This window comes from Ylistrum balloti, unplaced genomic scaffold (genome assembly GCF_031769215.1).
Source record: "Ylistrum balloti isolate Yb309-2 unplaced genomic scaffold, AGI_CSIRO_Ybal_v1 Utg371528, whole genome shotgun sequence".
NCBI lineage: Eukaryota > Metazoa > Mollusca > Bivalvia > Pectinida > Pectinidae > Ylistrum > Ylistrum balloti.
The window spans coordinates 222,005-241,010 of NW_026782788.1; the positions used below are offsets into that span (position 1 = coordinate 222,005).

General features: G+C 34.5%; 1 protein-coding gene across 1 annotated transcript in view; it reads left to right on the forward strand.

Annotated features, from left to right (window-relative positions):
* Positions 1–19,006, forward strand: part of LOC132562838 (protein bicaudal C homolog 1-B-like) — an 89,094-nt gene that overhangs the window by 22,305 nt on the left and 47,783 nt on the right. Inside the window, exons 2-3 of the mRNA XM_060227612.1 lie at positions 3,167–3,213; positions 12,003–12,072. Coding sequence (XP_060083595.1) covers positions 3,167–3,213; positions 12,003–12,072 — 117 coding nt within the window. The remainder of the gene's footprint in view (positions 1–3,166; positions 3,214–12,002; positions 12,073–19,006) is intronic.

Genomic DNA, 19,006 nt, shown 5'->3' on the forward strand with positions numbered 1-19,006 from the left:
TTTTCAAGGATTAAGTAAACATTCACCTGTAGAAAACATACCTAACTCTGTGTTCCTTATTTATCATTTGTTTATTAAAGAAACTATGAATGAGACATTTGAGATGAGTCAAAAAGTAGGATCTGTAGTGCTGTCCTTAACAATACAAAATATGTACTCGAAATGTTGAGGATCATTGCTGACCAGACTGCCTACACTGAATGGATGAGTCCTGATGTACAACACACATGACAACTACAATACAATATATATATATCATGAGAAATTTTCTCAGCCACCACAGAACATAATAAATATATCACTTTAGCAACTATTGTAAAATATTTATCAATTACCACTTCAATTTAAACTGTTTTCCTTTTGTGGCACTTTAAAATCTATATGTCACACTAAATCTGGATATCGTTATGTAGTTATATGTCACACTATATCTGGATAGCATCATGTAATTACATGTCACACTAAATCTGGACACATTATGTAATTACATGTCACACTAAATCTGGATATCATCATGTAATTATATGTCACACGTAATCTGGATATCATTATGTAATTACATGTCACACTAAATCTGGACATATTATGTAATTACATGTCACACTAAATCTGGATATCACAATGTAATTACATGTCACACTAAATCTGGATATCGTTATGTAATTATATGTCACACGTAATCTGGATATCACAATGTAATTACATGTCACACTAAATCTGGACACATTATGTAATCACATGTCACACTAAATCTGGATATCATTATGTAATTACATGTCACACTAAATCTGGATATCATTATGTAATTACATGTCACACTAAATCTGGATATCATTATGTAATTACATGTCACACTAAATCTGGATATCACAATGTAATTACATGTCACACTAAATCTGGATATCATTATGTAATTACATGTCACACTAAATCTGGATATCACAATGTAATTACATGTCACACTAAATCTGGACACATTATGTAATCACATGTCACACTAAATCTGGATATCATTATGTAATTACATGTCACACTAAATCTGGATATCATTATGTAATTACATGTCACACTAAATCTGGATATCACAATGTAATTACATGTCACACTAAATCTAGACATATGTAATTACATGTCACACTAAATCTGGACACATGTAATTACATGTCACACTAAATCTGGATATCATTATGTAATTACATGTCACACTAAATCTGGATATCACAATGTAATTACATGTCACACTAAATCTAGACATATTATGTAATTACATGTCACACTAAATCTGGACATATTATGTAATTACATGTCACACTATATCTGGATATCATTATGTAATTACATGTCACACTAAATCTGGATATCACAATGTAATTACATGTCACACTAAATCTGGTCACACAATGTAATTACATGTCACACTAAATCTAGACATATTATGTAATTACATGTCACACTAAATCTAGACATATGTAATTACATGTCACACTATATCTGGATATCATTATGTAATTACATGTCACACTAAATCTGGATATCACAATGTCATTACATGTCACTAAATCTGGATATCACAATGTAATTACATTTTACACTAAATCTGGACATATTATGTAATTACATGTCACACTAAATCTGGATATCATTATGTAATTACATGTCACACTAAATCTGGATATCATTATGTAATTACATGTCACACTAAATCTGGATATCACAATGTAATTACATGTCACACTAAATCTGGACACATGTAATTACATGTCACACTAAATCTGGATATCACAATGTAATTACATGTCACACTAAATCTAGACATATGTAATTACATGTCACACTAAATCTGGATATCATTATGTAATTACATGTCACACTAAATCTAGACACATTATGTAATTACATGTCACACTAAATCTGGACATATTATGTAATTACATGTCACACTAAATCTGGATATCATTATGTAATTACATGTCACACTAAATCTAGACATATGTAATTACATGTCACACTAAATCTGGATATCATTATGTAATTACATGTCACACTAAATCTGGATGTCACAATGTAATTACATGTCACACTTAATCTGGATATCATTATGTAATTACATGTCACCACACTAAATCTGGATATCACAATGTAATTACATGTCACACTAAATCTGGATATCACAATGTAATTACATGTCACACTAAATCTAGATATCATTATGTAATTACATGTCACACTAAATCTAGATATCATTATGTAATTACATGTCACACTTAATCTGGACACATTATGTAATTACATGTCACACTAAATCTGGACATATTATGTAATTACATGTCACACTAAATCTGGATATCATTATGTAATTACATGTCACACTAAATCTGGACACATTATGTAATTACATGTCACACTAAATCTGGATATCACAATGTAATTACATGTCACAATGAATCTGGACACATTATGTAATTACATGTCACACTAAATCTGGATATCATTATGTAATTACATGTCACACTTAATCTGGACACATTATGTAATTATATGTCACACGTAATCTGGACACATGTAATTACATGTCACACTTAATCTGGACACATTATATAATTACATGTCACACTAAATCTAGACATATTATGTAATTACATGTCACACTAAATCTGGATATCATTATGTAATTACATGTCACACTAAATCTGGACACATTATGTAATTACATGTCACACTAAATCTGGATATCACAATGTAATTACATGTCACAATGAATCTGGACACATTATGTAATTACATGTCACACTAAATCTGGATATCATTATGTAATTACATGTCACACTTAATCTGGACACATTATGTAATTATATGTCACACTTAATCTGGACACATGTAATTACATGTCACACGTAATCTGGACACATGTAATTACATGTCATACTTAATCTGGACACATTATGTAATTACATGTCACACATAATCTGGATATCATTATGTAATTACATGTCACACTTAATCTGGACACATTATGTAATTACATGTCACACTTAATCTGGACACATTATGTAATAACATGTCACACTAATTATTGGTGTTAAAGGTGTGATTATTTGACACAATAAATCAGGACTGTAGACTGTAAATATTCACAGTGTTGATACCAGATATTTTGTTTTTACAGGTCACCTGGATGATGATGAAGAATCAGCAGAGGAGTTCTTTCAGCGGGTAAGACAAAAACTACCACCTTAACAAAATTTTCTGAGCTTCACTTAGACCAGAAAAACAAATAGGCTGGCAAAAGGCCATCTTGGAGAGATTTTGACAATGAAAGTTTCGTTCACCCTTATGACAAATAGAAAAAAGGTGTTGTTAAATGTATTTGAAAGTTCCATTAAAAAATATGTTGAGACTAGAATCTTTGGTAACAGATAACAAACTTTAATTGGATATAAAATTGTTAGTGAATTTGAGCTGTAAGTGTGCTAGGTACATTTCATTTGTAAGTGAGCTGGGTATATTTGAGTTGTAAGTGTGCTGGGTATATTTGAGTTGTAAGTGTGCTAGGTATATTTGAGTTGTAAGTGTGCTAGGTATATTTGAGTTGTAAGTATGCTTGGTATATTTGAGTTGTAAGTATGCTTGGTATATTTGAGTTGTAAGTATGCTTGGTATATTTGAGTTGTAAGTGTGCTTGGTATATTTGAGTTGTAAGTATTTGAGTTGTAAGTGTGGTAGGTATATTTGAGTTGTAAGTGTGGTAGGTATATTTGAGTTGTAAGTGAGCTGGGTATATTTGAGTTGTAAGTGAGCTGGGTATATTTGAGTTGTAAGTGTGGTAGGTATATTTGAGTTGTAAGTATGCTTGGTATATTTGAGTTGTAAGTGAGCTGGGTATATTTGAGTTGTAAGTGTGGTAGGTATATTTGAGTTGTAAGTGTGGTAGGTATATTTGAGTTGTAAGTGTGGTAGGTATATTTGAGTTGTAAGTGTGGAAGTGTGTGGTAGGGTATTTGAGTTGTAAGTGAGGTATATTTGAGTTGTAAGTGGGTATATTTGAGTGGTAGGTATATTTGAGTTGTAAGTGTGGTAGGTATATTTGAGTTGTAAGTGTGCTAGGTATATTTGAGTTGTAAGTGTGGTAGGTATATTTGAGTTGTAAGTGTGGTAGGTATATTTGAGTTGTAAGTGTGGTAGGTATATTTGAGTTGTAAGTGTGGTAGGTATATTTGAGTTGTAAGTGTGGTAGGTATATTTGAGTTGTAAGTATGCTTGGTATATTTGAGTTGTAAGTGTGCTTGGTATATTTGAGTTGTAAGTGTGGTAGGTATATTTGAGTTGTAAGTGTGGTAGGTATATTTGAGTTGTAAGTGTGGTAGGTATATTTGAGTTGTAAGTGTGGTAGGTATATTTGAGTTGTAAGTGTGCTGGGTATATTTGAGTTGTAAGTGTGCTTGGTATATTTGAGTTGTAAGTGAGCTGGGTATATTTGAGTTGTAAGTGTGGTTGGTATATTTGAGTTGTAAGTGTGGTTGGTATATTTGAGTTGTAAGTGTGGTTGGTATATTTGAGTTGTAAGTGTGGTAGGTATATTTGAGTTGTAAGTGTGGTAGGTATATTTGAGTTATAAGTGTGGTTGGTATATTTGAGTTGTAAGTGTGGTAGGTATATTTGAGTTGTAAGTGTGCTAGGTATATTTGAGTTGTAAGTGTGGTAGGTATATTTGAGTTGTAAGTGTGGTAGGTATATTTGAGTTGTAAGTGTGGTAGGTATATTTGAGTTGTAAGTGAGCTGGGTATATTTGAGTTGTAAGTGTGGTAGGTATATTTGAGTTGTAAGTGTGGTAGGTATATTTGAGTTAGGTAGGTATATTTGTATATTTGAGTTGTAAGTGTTGGTATATTTGAAGGTATATTTGAGTTGTAAGTGTGGTAGGTATATTTGAGTTGTAAGTGTGCTGGGTATATTTGAGTTGTAAGTAAGTGTGGTAGGTATATTTGAGTTGTAAGTGTGGTAGGTATATTTGAGTTGTAAGTATGCTTGGTATATTTGAGTTGTAAGTGTGGTAGGTATATTTGAGTTGTAAGTGTGGTAGGTATATTTGAGTTGTAAGTGTGCTAGGTATATTTGAGTTGTAAGTGTGCTAGGTATATTTGAGTTGTAAGTGTGGTTGGTATATTTGAGTTGTAAGTGTGGTAGGTATATTTGAGTTGTAAGTGTGGTAGGTATATTTGAGTTGTTGAGTTGTAAGTGTGGTAGGTATATTTGTAAGTGTTAGGTATATTTGAGTTGTGGTAGGTATATTTGAGTTGTAAGTGTGGTAGGTATATTTGAGGTATATTTGTAAGTGGTGTTGTAAGTAGGTATATTTGAGTTGTAAGTGTGGTAGGTATATTTGAGTTGTAAGTGTGGTAGGTATATTTGAGTTGTAAGTGTGGTAGGTATATTTGAGTTGTAAGTGTGGTAGGTATATTTGAGTTGTAAGTGTGGTAGGTATATTTGAGTTGTAAGTGTGGTAGGTATATTTGAGTTGTAAGTGTGGTAGGTATATTTGAGTTGTAAGTGTGGTAGGTATATTTGAGTTGTAAGTGTGCTAGGTATGTTTGAGTTGTAAGTGTGCTAGGTATATTTGAGTTGTAAGTGTGGTAGGTATATTTGAGTTGTAAGTGTGGTAGGTATATTTGAGTTGTAAGTGTGCTGGGTATGTTTGAGTTGTAAGTGTGCTAGGTATATTTGAGTTGTAAGTGTGGTAGGTATATTTGAGTTGTAAGTGTGGTAGGTATATTTGAGTTGTAAGTGTGGTAGGTATATTTGAGTTGTAAGTGTGGTAGGTATATTTGAGTTGTAAGTGTGGTAGGTATATTTGAGTTGTAAGTGTGGTAGGTATATTTGAGTTATAAGTGTGGTAGGTATATTTGAGTTGTAAGTGTGGTAGGTATATTTGAGTTGTAAGTGTGGTTGGTATATTTGAGTTGTAAGTGTGCTGGGTATATTTGAGTTGTAAGTGTGCTAGGTATATTTGAGTTGTAAGTGTGGTAAGTATGATGGAGATGAGTTTTAAGGGATGAATAATGTATTGGAAGATCAGTGAAGTACACAACCTTATTACAGACTTTAAGTGAAGGAAAGAGTGGTGTACATAGAGGAGTAAATGTGTTTATTAGGTAGAATATGGTAAGTCTCTAATATATTGAAAATGTCTAATTTATACTGCCAGTAGATTGTATTAAGGTAATTATTGAAGGGAATGTCTTACTTGGGTTAATACCTGAAACATGCATATTATATGTATCAATTCTTCAGAAATTAACATAAACCAGGTAACTGTTTTGTATTTAAGAATAGAACCAGGGAAATATGGTTGTATTGTTGTGATATTGATGACAACGTTTGTCGATATGTTTCTTTTGTTTTATGTGTTTCTTTTCTGAAATCATATTGTTATCAAACTAAAGCAGAAATAACAGTCACAAGCCCTTTTAATCCAATTTACTATTGTTATTCAGAGTATGGTATATATGCTAGAACCTGTGTAACATAATAACAGATGTGTTAGACATACTGTATTGGTAAAGGAATATGTAATTGATCAAGTGAAAATAATTCCTCACAAAAGAATAGATAGGATAAAAATGATAAAAAGCACAAAACTTGATAATAAACCCACTCAGGTAACATTTTTGATGTATGGTCTCATTATTGTGAAGGTTGAGAGTTTATGTCACTGACAAGGATAGACTTTGTCAAATTTAAAAGTAGCATATATATCATTTTTAATCTTTTCTTTTATCTGGAAGTGAAAGAAGAAAGAACTAAATATTTTTGAAAATCTATCTAACACTAGGAAAGTAAGACAAAGGAAATTTTCATTGGTATTGTAAAATGAAAGGTAATGATGTCTGTCAGTTTGCTCACTGATTATCAACATGTTTGATTAATTTGGTCAGCAGACCTATATATCAATCTTAAGCCACAATTGTGGTGTAAATTTCATCTCTACATGATGGAGAAAACTTAAGTACAGGAAATTGTTTCCCAAATTGGAGCTTTTCCATTTAAAATATTAGTGTAGACACATTTTATGTGGCCAGCACAAGGAAAGGTGACTGTGGGTCATCTGTCCTTGTTGTCCCCCACTCAGGTCACCCAAATGTTTGTCTTGTTACACCTGTATGCATTACACTGAAAATAACCCAAGTCTTTGTGTACATTTGTGATAAAGTTGACTTTGGCAGAAGTTCCAGATACACAACCAATTTTGTGGGGTGAAATATACTTTCTCCAAGATAAGTGGTAGATATGATTGTGTGTATATATATATATATATGGTGTGGTAAGATTTAAATATCCAGGTAGTCAGAGGTAAATATTTTGTCTGTAAGTTTGTTTTGGTCTATTTTATACAATTCACCTTTGGTAGTTGGTCTATTGTGGTATAAGTGTTCTGATCAAGACTTTGTTAAGCTGTCATTACATACCAGCATACTTTACAAGCACCGATTTCTTCTGGAAGGCCAGAGTATGTAAATGTGTATTTATTTATTGGTGAAATCTTTTTCCTTAGTATAGGGAAGTGAGTGTGCAGTGTTACATATATAATTGTGTGTTTAAGTAGATAGGAGGGTTCAAATGTGCCATAGTATTACATAGTGTTTTCTACCACATATTAGGGGTGTAATGATATACCAGTATACCACAATATCCAAAAATAATGTACTGTAGCGTGGGACAAAAACACATACCTGTATGTCACAATAAATCACATTTCAGTGGGTTTTTTTATTACTTTTACAAGGATTCTTAATGAATAAAAATTATAGCTTAACATGACATTATAAGCACTTGTAAAAATGAAGCATTTGTGAGACCTTGTATCAGTTGGTAACCAGAGTTTTTAACTATCTGGCCCGAAGTGAATAGCAGGATATTGTTCAAATTTGGTCTGAAGCATACTTGGGTGGAGGGAAGTCAGTTTTGTATAAATGGTAGATCTTAGCCCTCCTTGGGCTAAAGGGACAGGGCTCAATAAGGAAAATCTATCAGTTCTTTAAAATCTATATTGTTCTTCGAGAATTGCAGGATATTGTCCAAATTTGGTTTGAAGCATGCTTGGGTGAAGGAAAATCAGTTTTGTATAATAAAGGATGGGACCAGATTGGCAGGGCCTAGTAGGGAAATTCTATGATTTTCTTTAAAATCTATCTTGTTCTTAAGGAATTGCAGAATATTGTCCAGAATTTGTCTGAAGCATGCTTGGGTGAAGGGAAATTAGTTTCGAATAAACGGCAGGTCTCAGCCCCCTGGGGCTAGGCAGACTTACAAGATTGACCCTAGAATTATCTTACCTGTAAGGTCTATGTGTGAGGCAGACTTACAAGGTTGACCCCAGAATTATCTTACCTGTAAGGTCTGTGTGTGAGGCAGACTTACAAGGTTGACCCCAGAATTATCTTACCTGTAAGGTCTGTGTGTGAGACAGACTTACAAGGTTGACCCCAGAATTATCTTACCTGTAAGGTCTGTGTGTGAGACAGACTTACAAGACTGATCTCAGACTTATCTTACCTGTAAGGTCTGTGTTTGGAATAGACCTAAGACTGACCCCAGACTTATCTTAACTATAAGCTCCATGTTTGAGGCCTACCTACCATTGACTCCAGGCCTATTTTACCTGTAAGCTCCTTGTGTGAGACAGATCTACGGCTGACCCCAGACTTGCCTTACCTGTAAGCTCCATGTTTGAGACACCTACGACTGACCCAGACATACTTACCTGTAAGCTCCTTGTTTGAGACACCTATGACTGACCCCAGACTTATCTAACCTGTAAGCTTCATGTTTGAGACACCTATGACTGACCCCAGACTTGCCTTACCTGTAAGCTCCATGTTTGAGACACCTACGACTGACCCAGACATACCTTACCTGTAAGCTCATTGTTTGAGACACCTATGACTGACCCCAGACTTATCTAACCTGTAAACTTCATGTTTGAGACACCTATGACTGACCCCAGACATGCCTTACCTGTAAGCTTATTGTTTGAGACACCTATGACTGACCCAGACTTATAATACCTGTAAGCTCATTGTTTGAGACACCTATGACTGACCCAGACCTATCTTACCTGTAAGCTCATTGTTTGAGACGCCTATGACTGACACAGGGCCTGACTTACCTTAGTTATCAGATGAATGATTGAAATGGACCAATGACAGACCTCCTAGACTAGCTGTGTCAGAATGTCAGATCTTAGCCAAGGCGTTATACAGGTTTTTGTCAGAATGACCTAGCTTGTATCTCAGCTTGTATTTTTCTTTGAAGATGAAATGCCTCAGTGAAAATAAGGAGGCTTTCTATCTGCCAGAACCCCAAACAAGCCTCCTTAATAGATTTGCACCTAGACGGTTTATACATTATATAGCTATTATACTGTTTAGGCCAAACATGTAAATACTGTTCACAAGAAATCAGAGAATTAGATATTTCTGTTATATTTGATGTTAGAGATCTACAGTTATTTTCACATGATGATCGATGAGTGGAGGTGGGGTGCAGTGGAGAGTTATTTTCTCACAAATATTTTGTAAATGATGTGAATTGATATGATATATAAGTGGCAGACTACCACGCTGTAAGTGTGTGCTCCAGTAATTGGCCTCCCATAGACTTAATTTCTCTAGTCTTATGTTATGTCAGACTTCTATACTGAAATATGTTAGAAATGTTCCATCATTAAGTGTGCTTGATTCATTCACAAATGATCATTGATAGATGATATATCTGATGCCATGTACCTTAGGAATGTGTGTGTAGTAGCAAGCTTTTATACAGACATCTTCACTGTTCCCGGCAGCTTCAAATCTCTTTTTTCGAAAATCTCTAAGAAAACTTGAGTAAAACTTAGAACCACCTTAGCCGGTATTTTATATATAAGTAAACGGTATTTGATGAGACATTTCTGTATATTGGGGAATTTCTTAAGACGGTACTTTGTTGTTTGGTGTTGAATGTTATTTTTGGGAACATTTCGGTGGGAAACCTGATTAAGGACATTTTTGTGTATCTGAAACCTCTTTTGTGGTGTCATCTACTTCAGGTTATTTGGAGGTAATCAATCAATTTTACATTGTATACTTGAGCTTAGAAGGTGAAAGTCATCAGTTGGATTATTTCAGTGTCTTATTATTACAGAAATACAGGTTACACAACGAGTGCTTTATGGTATATATTTAACTGGAAAATAGTTATTTTTCAAAGGTTGCAAAAAAAAACACATGCTTAGCAAGTGTTTCTGTTTTTAGAAAATATCTAACAGGAGTGAAAGAACTACCATGTATAACGAGCATGAGTTTGTGTGACTTGTCTCATTCTGAAGTAAAACTGACCTGTTCTATACCCATGTGTGACTTGTTTCATTCTGAAGTAAAACTGACCTGTTCTATACCCATGTGTGACTTGTTTCATTCTGAAGTAAAACTGACCTGTTCTATACCCATGTGTGACTTGTTTCATTCTGAAGTAGAATTGACCTGTTCTATACCCATGTGTGACTTGTTTCATTCTGAAGTAGAACTGACCTGTTCTATACCCATGTGTGACTTGTTTCATTCTGTTCTATACCCATGTGTGACTTGTTTCATTCTGAAGTAGAATTGACCTGTTCTATACCCATGTGTGACTTGTTTCATTCTGAAGTAGAATTGACCTGTTCTATACCCATGTGTGACTTGTTTCATTCTGAAGTAGAATTGACCTGTTCTATACCCATGTGTGACTTGTTTCATTCTGTTCTATACCCATGTGTGACTTGTCTCATTCTGAAGTAGAACTGACCTGTTCTATACCCACGTGTGACTTGTTTCATTCTGTTCTATACACATGTGTGACTTGTTTCATTCTGAAGTAGAATTGACCTGTTCTATACCCATGTGTGACTTGTTTCATTCTGTTCTATACCCATGTGTGACTTGTTTCATTCTGAAGTAGAATTGACCGGTTCTATACCCATGTGTGACTTGTTTCATTCTGAAGTAGAATTGACCTGTTCTATACCCATGTGTGACTTGTTTCATTCTGAAGTAGAATTGACCTGTTCTATACACATGTGTGACTTGTTTCATTCTGAAGTAGAATTGACCGGTTCTATACCCATGTGTGACTTGTTTCATTCTGAAGTAGAATTGACCTGTTCTATACCCATGTGTGACTTGTTTCATCACCTGCTGGAGTGTGATGGTATGACCTGTAGGGAAATTTATATCTCAGAAATACATAGAGAAAATGTAACCCATTAAAAATTACAAATTAATTGGTTTGATATCTTCAAACAGGATAAAGATCCAAATAAAAAATTAAATGGTAGCAAAAACAATCCTGAACTACACATTGTACATTCTAATTTCCATGAGTGCATAAAGCACCCTTTTAATATCACCCTTTCATCAATCAACTTGTTCATACAGCAGTTGGAATGATTAAACTTGGGGATTTAATAACACCCACATATTGTGGTGAAAATAGTTTTACGACATTTACAATGAAATTTTGATAAAACTTCTGAAGATTTTGCACTGGAATTCCTTCATTCACTGATAGCAAAATATCAAACGCTTTGTTGTTTTCTGCAAATGTATACAAGAAACTGGTGATAACATAATCAGGAGCTTAATGTTTGTTTGTTTATTCGATTAAAAGTTGTAAAAAAAAGATGCAAAACAATTTATTGTAAAGCAGCGATGTATCACAGTGTCTTGTAAAAAAAACATAGTCAGATGCAATGTCTTACAATCCGGTGAGATAAAATCGGAGAAAGTTGTTGAAATGTTATCCAATTTTCCTTTTCATATTTGATCTTTTGGTAGATTTGGATTTATGAATAGATGTATATAAAAGTACAAAGATTAGGGATGTCATGGTGACCTTCAGTTAGACAGTATCAATTCTCTACTTCCTTCACCATGTGCATCACACCAGCAGACAGCTTTGAACTCACCTAAAAAATGTTACTTTTTCAGATTATGGATGAAACTAATACTCAGATAACATGGCCCTCCAAACTCAAGATTGGTGCCAAGTCAAAGAAGGGTAAGTCAGCATTTATGTACCATGGGAGATATTGTACCCCCCAGGATACGGTAGATTTCAACATTTCTGTACATAAAATACCCTTCAAGGTGTGGTAGATATTAGAGAGTTTCTGTACATAAAATACCCTTCAAGGTGTGGTAGATATGAGAGAGTTTCTGTACATAAAATACCCTTCAAGGTGTGGTAGATATTAGAGAGTTTCTGTCATAAAATACCCTTCAAGGTGTGGTAGATATTAGAGAGTTTCTGTACATAAAATACCCTTCCAGGTGTGGTAGATATGAGAGATTTTCTGTACATAAAATACCCTTCAAGGTGTGGTAGATATGAGACAGTTTCTGTACATAAAATACCCTTCAAAGTGTGGTAGATATTAGAGAGTTTCTGTACATAAAATACCCTTCAAGGTGTGGTAGATATTAGAGAGTTTCTGTACATAAAATACCCTTCAAGGTGGGGTAGATATGAGAGATTTTCTGTACATAAAATACCCTTCCAGGTGTGGTAGATATGAGAGATTTTCTGTACATAAAATACCCTTCAAGGTGTGGTAGATATGAGAGATTTTCTGTACATAAAATACCCTTCAAGGTGTGGTAGATATGAGAGAGTTTCTGTACATAAAATACCTTCAAGGTGTGGTAGATATTAGAGAGTTTCTGTACATAAAATACCCTTCAAGGTGTGGTAGATATTAGAGAGTTTCTGTACATAAAATACCCTTCAAGGTGTGGTAGATATTAGAGAGTTTCTGTACATAAAATATCCTTCCAGGTGTTAGATATAGAGAGTTTCTGTCATAAAATACCTTTTCTGGTTATAGATATTAGAGAGTTTCTGTACATAAAATACCCTTCAAGGTTAAAGTCAGTGTGAGAGAGTTTTCATAATATACCCTTCAAGTGTGTGGTAGATTAGAGAGTTTATGTACATAAAATACAGGCATTGATTTTCTGATAACAGAAATCAAGATTAGTGACATAAAATATTCAAGTCTAATGAGAGATCTTCTGGACATAAAAGACCCTTCAGAGTGTGGCAGATATAGAGAGTTTCCCACATAAAATACCCTGTAGTGTGTTAGTGTTTTGTGTTTGTACATTGTGTACCCTTCATGGTGGTGTAATTGTGTTTGTATTGTCTGTGATGATTGTGTTATAATTGTGTTTGTATTGCCTGTCAAGGTGTGGTTTTGAGAGAGTTTCTGCACATAAAATACCCTTCAAGGTAGGATACTTGAGAGAGTTTCAATATCCTTCAAGGTGTGGTAGATATTAGAGAGTTTCTGTACATAAAATACCCTTCAGTGTGGTAGATATTAGAGAGTTTTCATAAAATACCCTTCAAGGTGTGGTAGATATTAGAGAGTTTCTGTACATAAAATACCCTTCAAGGTGTGGTAGATATGAGGGAATTTCTGTACATAAAATACCCTTCAAGGTGTGGTAGATATTAGAGAGTTTCTGTACATAAAATACCCTTCAAGGTGTGGTAGATATTAGAGAGTTTCTGTACATAAAATACCCTTCAAGGTGTGGTAGATATTAGAGAGTTTCTGTACATAAAATACCCTTCAAGGTAGGGTAGATATTAGAGAGTTTCTGTACATAAAATACCCTTCAAGGTGTGGTAGATATTAGAGATTTTCTGTACATAAAATACCCTTCAAAGTGTGGTAGATATTAGAGAGTTTCTGTACATAAAATACCCTTCAAGGTGTGGTAGATATTAGAGAGTTTCTGTACATAAAATACCCTTCAATGTGTGGTAGATATTAGAGAGTTTCTGTACATAAAATACCCTTCAAGGTGTGGTAGATATTAGAGAGTTTCTGTACATAAAATACCCTTCAAGGTGTGGTAGATATTAGAGAGTTTCTGTACATAAAATACCCTTCAAGGTGTGGTAGATATTAGAGAGTTTCTGTACATAAAATACCCTTCAAGGTGTGGTAGATATGAGAGAGTTTCTGTACATAAAATACCCTTCAAGGTGTGGTAGATATTAGAGAGTTTCTGTACATAAAATACCCTTCAAGGTGTGGTAGATATTAGAGAGTTTCTGTACATAAAATACCCTTCAGGGTGTGGTAGATATGAGAGAGTTTCTGTACATAAAATACTCCTTGTGTTATTGAGGATATGAGTTTCTGCACATACAATACTTTTCTGGTTATAGAAGATGTGATGGGTCAGTACATAAAATGAATCTCAGGTTAAAGTCAGTGTGATGACTTTCTCTTCATTGAATGTCTTTAGGTAGATTACAGTAGATATATCTTAAATTGACAGGCATTGATTTCTACTGATAACAGAAATCAAGATTATTTTGAAAAAATCAGTCATCAAGTCTAAAGCATCTTTGGACAGTGAGAGATTAGAGATTGGCAAATGAACCCACAAGCTCTGTAGTGTGTTTGTGTTTTGTGTTTGTTTTTGTGTTGCCTGTGATGGTTTGGTGTAATTGTGTTTGTATTGTCTGTGATGATTGTGTTATAATTGTGTTTGTATTGCCTGTGATGGTTTTTGTGTCGCCTGCAGACCTGGGGGACACTTAGGGATCACTTTGTCCGTCGTCAAGCGTCGTTGTCATCGGCGTCGTCGACGACGTCATCCGTATGAAAGTTTTCCGGATTTTTTTCGGTAATGCTTTCAGTCATCAAAATGAAATTTGGCATATGGCTTTTTGTTGCAGGTGTACAGATTAAGTTCGATTCCTGGATGTCTGTGACCCTTTTTGGCAGAGTTATACCCCTTTCAACTTAGAAAATTTCCTGGGAATATTGTTTTGTGGTCTTTTTTGGCTTATGCTTTGAGTTATCGAAATGAAATTTGGTATATTGCTTCTTGTTGCAAGGGTACAGATAAAGTTTGATTCCTGGCAGTTTATGACTCTTCTTGGCTGAGTTATGCCCCTTTGAACTTAGAAAATTCCCTAGGAATATTGTTTTCTTGACCCTCTTTGGTTATGCTTTGAGTTATAGAAATCACATTTGCTATATGGCTTCTTGTTGGAAGGGTACAGATTACTTTTGATTCTTGGCTGTCTTTGACCCTTCTTGGCAGTGATATGTCCCTTTGAACTTGGAAAATTTCTCAGGAATATTGCTTTGCACAGTTTTCCCTTTATGCTTCAAGTTATAGAAATGAAATTTGGTATTACAACTTTATGGTTGATCGTTGCACATCCAGTTCAATTTCTGGGTGACCGTGACACTTTATGCAGGCGACACATACAGTTCCGAGAACTCTTGTGGTATATTTGTGTTTGTGTTGCCTGTGATGTTTTTGGTATAATTGTTGTGTTGCCTGTGATGTTTTTGGTATAACTGTTGTGTTGCCTGTGATGTTTTTGGTATAATTGTTGTATTGCCTGTGATGTTTTTGGTATATTTGTGTTTGTGTTGCCTGTGATGTTTTTGGTATAATTGTTGTGTTGCCTGTGATGTTTTTGGTATAATTGTTGTGTTGCCTGTGATGTTTTTGGTATATTTGTGTTTGTGTTGCCTGTGATGTTTTTGGTATAATTGTTGTGTTGCCTGTGATGTTTTTGGTATATTTGTGTTGGTGTTGCCTGTGATGTTTTTGGTTTAATTGTTGTGTTGCCTGTGATGTTTTTGGTATAATTGTTGTGTTGCCTGTGATGTTTTTGGTATATTTGTGTTTGTGTTGCCTGTGATGTTTTTGGTATAATTGTTGTGTTGCCTGTGATGTTTTTGGTATATTTGTGTTTGTGTTGCCTGTGATGTGTTTGTGTTGCCTGTGATGTTTTTGGTATATTTGTGTTTGTGTTGCCTGTGATGTTTTTGGTATATTTGTGTTTGTGTTGCCTGTGATGTTTTTGGTATAATTGTTGTGTTGCCTGTGATGTTTTTGGTATATTTGTGTTGGTGTTGCCTGTGATGTTTTTGGTATAATTGTTGTGTTGCCTGTGATGTTTTTGGTATATTTGTGTTGGTGTTGCCTGTGATGTTTTTGGTATAATTGTTGTGTTGCCTGTGATGTTTTTGGTATATTTGTGTTGGTGTTGCCTGTGATGTTTTTGGTATATTTGTGTTTGTGTTGCCTGTGATGTTTTTGGTATATTTGTGTTTGTGTTGCCTGTGATGTTTTTGGTATAATTGTTGTGTTGCCTGTGATGTTTTTGGTATATTTGTGTTGGTGTTGCCTGTGATGTTTTTGGTATATTATGTTTTTGTATATTTGTGTTGTGTTGCCTGTGATGTTTTTGGTATATTTGTGTTGGTGTTGCCTGTGATGTTTTTGGTATAATTGTTGTGTTGCCTGTGATGTTTTTGGTATATTTGTGTTGGTGTTGTCTGTGATGTTTTTGATATATTTGTGTTTGTGTTGCCTGTGATGTTTTTGGTATATTTGTGTTTGTGTTGCCTGTGATGTTTTTGGTATATTTGTGTTGGTGTTGCCTGTGATGTTTTTGGTATAATTGTTGTGTTGCCTGTGATGTTTTTGGTATAATTGTTGTGTTGCCTGTGATGTTTTTGGTATAATTGTTGTGTTGTCTGTGATGTTTTTGGTATAATTGTTGTGTTGCCTGTGATTGTTTTAAATATAATAATGTTGTGTCTCTCTCTGATTTTGTGTGTATAATTGTTGTGTTCTCTGTCGTGTGTTGGTATGAAATGTCTGTGTTACTATATTGTTGTCAATATTGAAATTAATTATCAAGTGAGTCTATCACCCACACATAACAAGTTAGAATAACGTTATATTGACAGAATAATATTCTGTAAACCAGTCACCCACACATAACAAGTTAGAATAACGTTATATTGACAGAATAATATTCTGTAAACCAGTCACCCACACATAACGAGTTAGAATAACGTTATATTGACAGAATAATATTCTGTAAACCAGTCACCCACACATAACAAGTTAGAATAACGTTATATTGACAGAATAATATTCTGTAAACCAGTCACAACTTTCACACATAACAAGTTAGAATAACGTTATATTGACAGAATAATATTCTGTAAACCAGTCACCCACACATAACGAGTTAGAATAACGTTATATTGACAGAATAATATTATGTAACCATCACCCACACATAACAAGTTAGAATAACGTTATATTGACAGAATAATATTGTGTAAACCAGTCACCCACACATAACAAGTTAGAATAACGTTATATTGACAGAATAATATTCTGTAAACCAGTCACCCACACATAACGAGTTAGAATAACGTTATATTGACAGAAGAATATTCTGTAAACCAGTCACCCACACATAACGAGTTAGAATAACGTTATATTGACAGAATAATATTCTGTAGACCAGTCACCCACACATAACAAGTTAGAATAACGTTATATTGACAGAATAATATTCTGTAAACCAGTCACCCACACATAACAAGTTAGAATAACATCATATTGACAGAGTAATATTCTGTAAACCTCAGAACTGATATTTCAACAAAAAAAAATATCTCCAAGCTCCATCTAATACAATTTTACTTGAGACAGTGATACGTTGCATACTGTCATCAGATGGTTGTTTTTAGGTCATGTGACCTGATCCTGAAATGGTCCTGACCAAGTGCTGTTCTTTTTCGGGCATGTCTGAAATCCAAGATGGCCACCATCTTGAAAAACATATTTTTAACTCCTTTTCCAGTTCCACTGGTGTTATTGAGCTAAAATTGGTGGGAATGCTAAGGAAAGGTAGTCAACAAAGTGTTGTTATTTTTTTTACCTTGTCAAAACTTTGATACGGCAAACAGAAACCATTTGGTAACATGATTGTGCAATCATGGTTTTCCTTTGCAACATATCTTTCAAACTTCTTCTCATGCCTGTATTCTGTCCTTGTAAACCATCTATTTCCCAGGAGTTGCCTTTTGGATACCCTAAAAACTAAAAATGATCAGAGATAAAAAATAAGTTTTTAGGGTATGATCAACAGTGTCCTAGCTAAATATGCATGTCATTTTATGAGAATGCTTCATTTTTCAAGATGGCCACCATAAGCTGTTTTGAATTTGAAATGGTTTTCTGATCTCTAAATCTCAAGAACTGTCAATAACATGACACTATTATGACTACAGAGAATTGGGGAAAATAATATAGAGCTACAAATACTGAACCGACACCAAGATCACTGTCAGAGCTTTATATCTCGCTACAAATCTATTACATTTATCTCTGTAATCATGTCATTATACATAAGTAATACATTGATATCATATAGGAGTATTACATGATAGAACAGACGAGAAATGAATAGTTGGAATTATGTTGAATGGAAAAGGGTTTTGAATCTGGGAAATTCCTTTGTAGTGAGACTAATTGGTGATTCCTTCTGTCTTGTGCAATTTGTATGTTTCCATATCATACTTATCTCTGTTAAAAACCACATGCGGGTAGGATGCCAAGGGTTACCAAGTTTTGTGAAATTGAAGCAGAGCAAAGAATCTCTGCTTCAACAAATTGATAAATAAACCAGGACTGCCTAAAACATTTGATGGAGCATGATTATAATACAACTGGGTGGGTTGCCTTGGACTTGGTGTTTTGTTTACTGTGAGGGATGAAGGCACTGTTATAATATATCTGGGTGGGGTGAGTCAGACCTGGTGTTTTGTTAACTGTGAGGAATATAGTCACTGTTATAATATATCTGGGTGGGGCGAGTCAGACCTAGTGTTTTATTTACTGTGAGGGATGAAGGCACTGTTATAATATATCTGGGTGGGGTGAGTCAGACCTAGTGTTTTGTTTACTGTGAGGGATGAAGGCACTGTTATAATATATCTGGGTGGGGCGAGTCAGACCTGGTGTTTTGTTTACTGTGAGGGATGAAGGCACTGTTATAATATATCTGGGTGGGGTGAGAGAGACCTGGTGTTTTGTTTACTGTGAGGGATGAAGGCACTGTTATAATATATCTGGGTGGGGTGAGA